At 48.5% G+C, this 5,162-nt stretch overlaps 2 protein-coding genes across 13 annotated transcripts in view; one reads left to right on the top strand and one right to left on the bottom strand.

The window, feature by feature from the left end:
- Klhl18 (kelch like family member 18) overlaps positions 1-1,496 on the bottom strand; it is an 84,362-nt gene extending 82,866 nt beyond the window's left edge. For both annotated transcript variants that reach the window (XM_008830616.2, XM_008830619.2), the window contains exon 1: positions 1,270-1,496. In XM_008830616.2, coding sequence (XP_008828838.1) covers positions 1,270-1,398 — 129 coding nt within the window. In that variant the 5' untranslated portion in view covers positions 1,399-1,496. The remainder of the gene's footprint in view (positions 1-1,269) is intronic.
- Positions 1,497-1,594: 98 nt separating this feature from the next.
- Kif9 (kinesin family member 9) overlaps positions 1,595-5,162 on the top strand; it is a 99,226-nt gene continuing 95,658 nt past the window's right edge. For 2 of the 11 annotated variants that reach the window (XM_029562228.1, XM_029562224.1), the window contains exons 1-2: positions 1,599-1,876; positions 2,086-2,309. In XM_029562228.1, coding sequence (XP_029418088.1) covers positions 2,234-2,309 — 76 coding nt within the window. In that variant the 5' untranslated portion in view covers positions 1,599-1,876; positions 2,086-2,233. Of the gene's footprint in view, positions 1,877-2,085; positions 2,369-2,817; positions 3,063-5,162 lie in introns of those variants that run through there. The other 9 variants (XM_029562235.1, XM_029562255.1, XM_029562247.1 and 6 more) reach the window with 9 other exon arrangements.

Below are 5,162 nucleotides of genomic sequence, written 5' to 3'. Positions count from 1 at the left end.
CAGCCAGCACAGCCCGCGGCCCCCGCCCCCAGTTTACTCTCTTAATTTCTTGGTTCCCCTCGCTTACCCCCGAGAAGATCCTGCCCCTTCTCAGAACACTTCACTCCTCCATTAGAAAACCATTTCTTTCAAGAATGATGAAAAAGTTACACTAGATGTGATACAAACAATACCAAACATCTCATTTAATCCTCACTTATAAGTGAGATTTGGGTATATCATGCCTATTTTCACATTTGAAAAACTTAAACTTGGAGAGATTAAATGTCTTGCCTAAGGTTACATCTCGTATTTTTACTCCAGATTCTTCTGTCTCCAAAGCCAAACTTTGGGGGTTCTGTTGTTTTGTTTTGAGTGCCAAACTATTAACCATCCTATTCAAACCCTCTTCCGCAGTTTGACTCAAATATATGAAAAAAGCCAAGTTTCCTTAACTATGTAGAAAATGAAAGCTAAAAGATTTCTGCATCTTTCTGTCGTTTTCAAACAGGAAGAGGGAGGGAGGTGTCACAGATGGTAAAAGCCTTCCAGCCAAGTCGAACAGGAAAAATCACAGGCAGCATCACTTCCCCACCTGGAGGGATCCACATGGCTCAGCAGCTTGGCTAAGGGGCAGAACAGCATGGCTGTCCACAAAAACACTCAAAGCACAGGAAGGGGACTGGCTCTTGAGACCAGAATGCTAGTGGGGAACCCGTGGTTAAGATATCCCTCTGTCCCAAGCGGCTCGCTAGTCCAGGCGCTGGGACCTTTTGGTGGTTGCGGTGGGTAGCTTTCCAGTACGGGGTAGAGTAGCTGTCCGCTTCCCAAGAGCCCATCTAAAAGTGCCAAGGGCGGACATGCCTCCGGAGAAGGCTCAGCCCCTGCACCGGACAGGCAACTTCAGGGGCACAAAGAAATGACTGTGACAAGATGCTTCAGTGGAGCCCATCGGAATGCGGGGCCAGTCACCGCCCCTTCCTCCACAGATGGGCTGGAAGAACATTTTTTCCAGCCTGTGTGACAGAAAAGGAGGCGGATACCCCCATGTCTCCAGCTCCAGGAACGTCGAGGCACACCCCTCAATCTTTCCTCCCAATGGCTGATCCAAGATCCCTTTTCCTCTTCCAAGTCGGCCTCCAAGCCCCTTTCCCGCTGGGCACCTCTCCCTCTACTACTCTGTTCCATCCACCCTCTGTCGGCTCGACCTCTCTTCCCCTGGCTCCCGCACCTCTTTTATTCCCACTCGGCCCCTTTCCCCTCAGCCTGCCACCACCCAGACTGCGGTACCTTGAGCGTCACGTCGCACAGCTTGCCCTGCCGCCGGATCTCCTCCATGACGCCGTAGCCACGACTAGGCAACTCGGACACCGAGAAATGCACTAGGTCCTCCAGCTCCTCGGTGCCGTCCTCCACCATCTTCCCCTGCCGCCGCAATTGCGCAGGCCTGGCCGGCCGGCTTCACTTCAACCAGGGCGGGGCGAGCGCGCACGCCGACAGCAGCTTAGAGCGCGAAGTAAGAATTTGATTGGCCTGCGCGGGCCACCGTAGTCACAAACTCCTCAGCGCCGGAAGTCTCGCCGCCCCGCTTCCTGGTTTCCTCATGGTTTGGGGGTTTTTTCCCCCTTAACCCAGACCCCCGTCTTTGCTGTAGGTTTTCCGTCTCCACTTTCTGGATTCAGCCCTGACTTTACCTGTATCCTTGACGAAGGACTGTGAACTTCATTTCCGTCACCAACGCGCAGTACTTCCGGAATCCCTGGAAGCCCGCCGTTGCCATGGCGACGGTGTACACAGCCTGGCAGCTGCAAGTCCAGGTTGCCTGTAGAGCGCCTGTCGCGGCAGTTACAGCTGCAGTTGTAGCGGTCGCTCCGCCCGAGCGCCGCTCCCTCGCGAGGTGAGCGGTTGGCGCGCGCCGGGGGAGGGGGGGTAGCGAGAAGGGGACCCTGGTGAGGACCTGTCCTTCTGCAGTGGCTGGGGTTCGAACCCCTCTAGGCTCCCTCATTGGTGAAACCCGGGCAGCCCAGAGAACGTGAGGTTGCTGTGCTCCTCTCAGCCTGCAGGTGGCTTGAGGGAGCCTGGATGTTCTGAACTAATGTTTGCTAGTCCCAGGAGTCTTCCATCCGGGTCCAAAGGCTCGCCCTGGACAGAGAGAGCGTGAGTGGAGTGTCAGAGGGCGTCTGGACTCTTCACTCGTCAGTTTTCGAACTGGAGAGACTTTCGGCATCCTCACTTCGAGCCATTCGTGCAACAGATGAGGAAATCCCTCAAGAGAGAGGGAGGAATGAGACCCAAACCCCCAGCCACTCACCCAAAGGACTCCACACTGGGTGAGAGATAAGAAAAAGGCTGGTTTTACCTGGATGCCAGTTTTTGTGTTCATGTCAAGGTGTGGACACTGTGTTTGGGGTTTAGGTGTCATTGCTGCTGCAGCAGTCTTGGTCTAGGCAAGAGCCTGACAGATAGGGACCCGCCTAGTGCTACCATCAATCATCCCACCGGATTTCATTAAGCTCTTCTCAGACGTTCGGAAGTGTTGGTATCTATTCTGTTCATTACCAACCCCAAAACAAATGAAGAAACCTTGAGTTTCACAGCACAGAGCTCTCCTGGTGGCTACTCAGATTCACTTTATCACACCAGAAGTATCTAAGGATGGTACCCCAAAGAGAGAGGTGTTCCACACAGTCTGGAGGGAAAAGGACAGTATTAATGGGGAGGGTGTGTGGAGGAACTTAACATGGTTTATTGTACTTGGAAGCTAAATGTAGATTCAGGGGGCTGGAGGTGGTGTGGCATGAGAGGGGAGTGACATTATATACCTTGGGACTCTCTCAGTAGTGACTGAAGATGGACCCACCAGTGGAGATTCAGTCACCCTCTGACTTCCAGCCATGAGCATTACCACGAACCACCATTTCTTGAGCACCTATTGTATGCTGGGCACTGTTCTGGATATTGTGGGGGGTATTCGAAAGAGATAAAAGACACAGTCCTTGTCCTCAAGCAGCTTTGTAATTTGATTTGGAAGCTGAAGCCCACATAAATGAAGCGACGTAAAAACGGTAACAAGCAGTATTTCAGTAAGTGCAAAATGGCATGTGGTACCCAAATGTCTGTGTGTTGGTGGGCTGTTGAGTAGCATGCTCACAGAAGGGTGTAGGTCGTGGGAACGGCTTTTACAGGTTGGCTCTGGCTACAGGGATGCTTCGTGGCATGAGCACCAGGAGGACCTTGGGAAGCACAAACGGGGTGACTGCATTTACATGTGTGTGTTGGAAATTTCAGGGCAGAAAAGGGTGGAGCTTTGCAGAATGCTTTGATCTGGCCTGTGTACCTGCTTCCAGAACTCTTCTGCTTCTTTGTGATCCCTCTTAGTGGTTATTGCTCAGGGGCATCTGAACTATCCTGGGCAGAAGAATGGGCTCTTGGAGCTGTAGAAATTGAAAAGTGTTTGAGTAAAAAACACACTTCCCAGCTAGAGATACAATCTCAACCCTTGGGAAGCTGAAGCAGAAGGATCATGAGTTGAAGGCCAGCCAGCCTGGGCCACCTAGTGAGACCCTGTCTCAAGGAAAATATTTTTTAAAAATATTCTATTTATTATTTTTATTTTATGTATATGCATGCATTGCCTGCATGTAGGTAAGTGCACCCATGTCGTGCAATGCCCATGGTGGACAGAAGAGGCTGTCGGATCCCCTGGAACTGGAGTTATGGATAGTTGTTAGCTGCCTTGTGGGTGCTGGAATTTGAATCTGGGTCTTCTGCAAGAACAGCCAGTGTTCTTAATTTTTAAAAAATCATCATCAATAAAAAACCATTTCTCTTTACTCTCAATTTTCAGTAACATAAATCAAGTGAAATTAAAAATTAAATATTCTCTTCAGTTTCCTCAGTTTCAGGTTCGTGTTAGAGCTATTTGTGCATTTTTCTTTCTAGAGCTCAATTTTGCAGACAAAAATGGTTAAGGTTAGGACAAGCCATGTTCTTTTCTCACCCCAGTATCTTTCAGATTAATTTTCTAAAAATCAAAAAGTCTGAATGACCCTATAGAGTCAGGGAAAGAGGTCCATGAAATAGTGACTTGAGGAATGCAGGAAGTGTGTACACACTCTGCAATAGGTAAATATGGGTGTTCTGTATTTGCTTGCATAGTTTGACAGCTGAAGTGCTTATAATGAGTTAGGATTTTATTTTATCCACATCATTAGAAGTGTAAGCTGAAAGAGCAGCACCTGTTTCTGTTTAACTTGTTTTTATAGGATACTAAACACCATAGTGATGATGGCTAATATAATGGTAAGAAGAAATGACCACAAGTTATATCTGGAAATGTAAAGAATATTAATACTTTAAAAATCTAGCCTAGAAGCTGGTGGTGCACACCTTTAATCCCAGCACTTAGGAGGCAGAGGCAGGCAGATCTTTGTGAGTTCAAGGCCATCCTGGTCTACATAGGGAGTTCTAGGCTGCTGGAGCTGCAGGGATACCCTGTCTTTTCAAAAAGACAAAAAAAATTCTAGCCTAGGGGCTGGAGAGATGACTGAGTGGTTAAGAGCATGTGCTGTTCTGGCATAAGACCAGAGTTTGGTTCACAGCACCCATGTCAGGTGGCTCACAACCACCTTTAACTCCAGCTCTAGGGTAATCCAACACCTCTTGTTTTGTTGTTTTGTTTTAGTTTGTTTGTTCTGAGACAGGGTCTCACTGTGTAACCCTGACTAGCCTGGAGCTCACTATGTTGACAAAGCCAGCCTTGAACTCAAGAGAGCCACCTGCCTCTGCCTGCTGAGTGCAGTGATCAAAGGTGTGTACTAACACACCTGGGCGTTTGTTTTGTTTTTTGTCTTTTTGAAGCAGGGTCTCCCTGTAGCCCCAGCTGTCCTGGAACTCACTATGTAGACCAGGCTGGCCTTGAACTCACAGAGATCCACCTGCCTCTGCCTCCCAAGTGCTGGGACTACAGGCGTGCGCCACCACGCCTGGCTTTGTTTTGTTTTTTAATCCCTTGCCTCTCGTCTCTATGGGCACCTGCATTCACATGCACATACCCAAATTCTGACACTAACACATACGCATAATTCAAAATAAAAATAAAATCTTTAAAATCTAGAATAATTTTTAGACATATTGTACTTCTCTTAGAAAATTACATATAAAATGTTACTATTACTAATTTT

Source organism: Nannospalax galili, unplaced genomic scaffold, assembly GCF_000622305.1.
Source record: "Nannospalax galili isolate Female #2095 unplaced genomic scaffold, S.galili_v1.0 scaffold1050, whole genome shotgun sequence".
In the NCBI taxonomy this organism is placed as follows: Eukaryota; Metazoa; Chordata; class Mammalia; order Rodentia; family Spalacidae; genus Nannospalax; species Nannospalax galili.
Note: the sequence above shows the minus strand (reverse complement) of the source record. Positions and strands in the feature narration are given on the sequence as shown.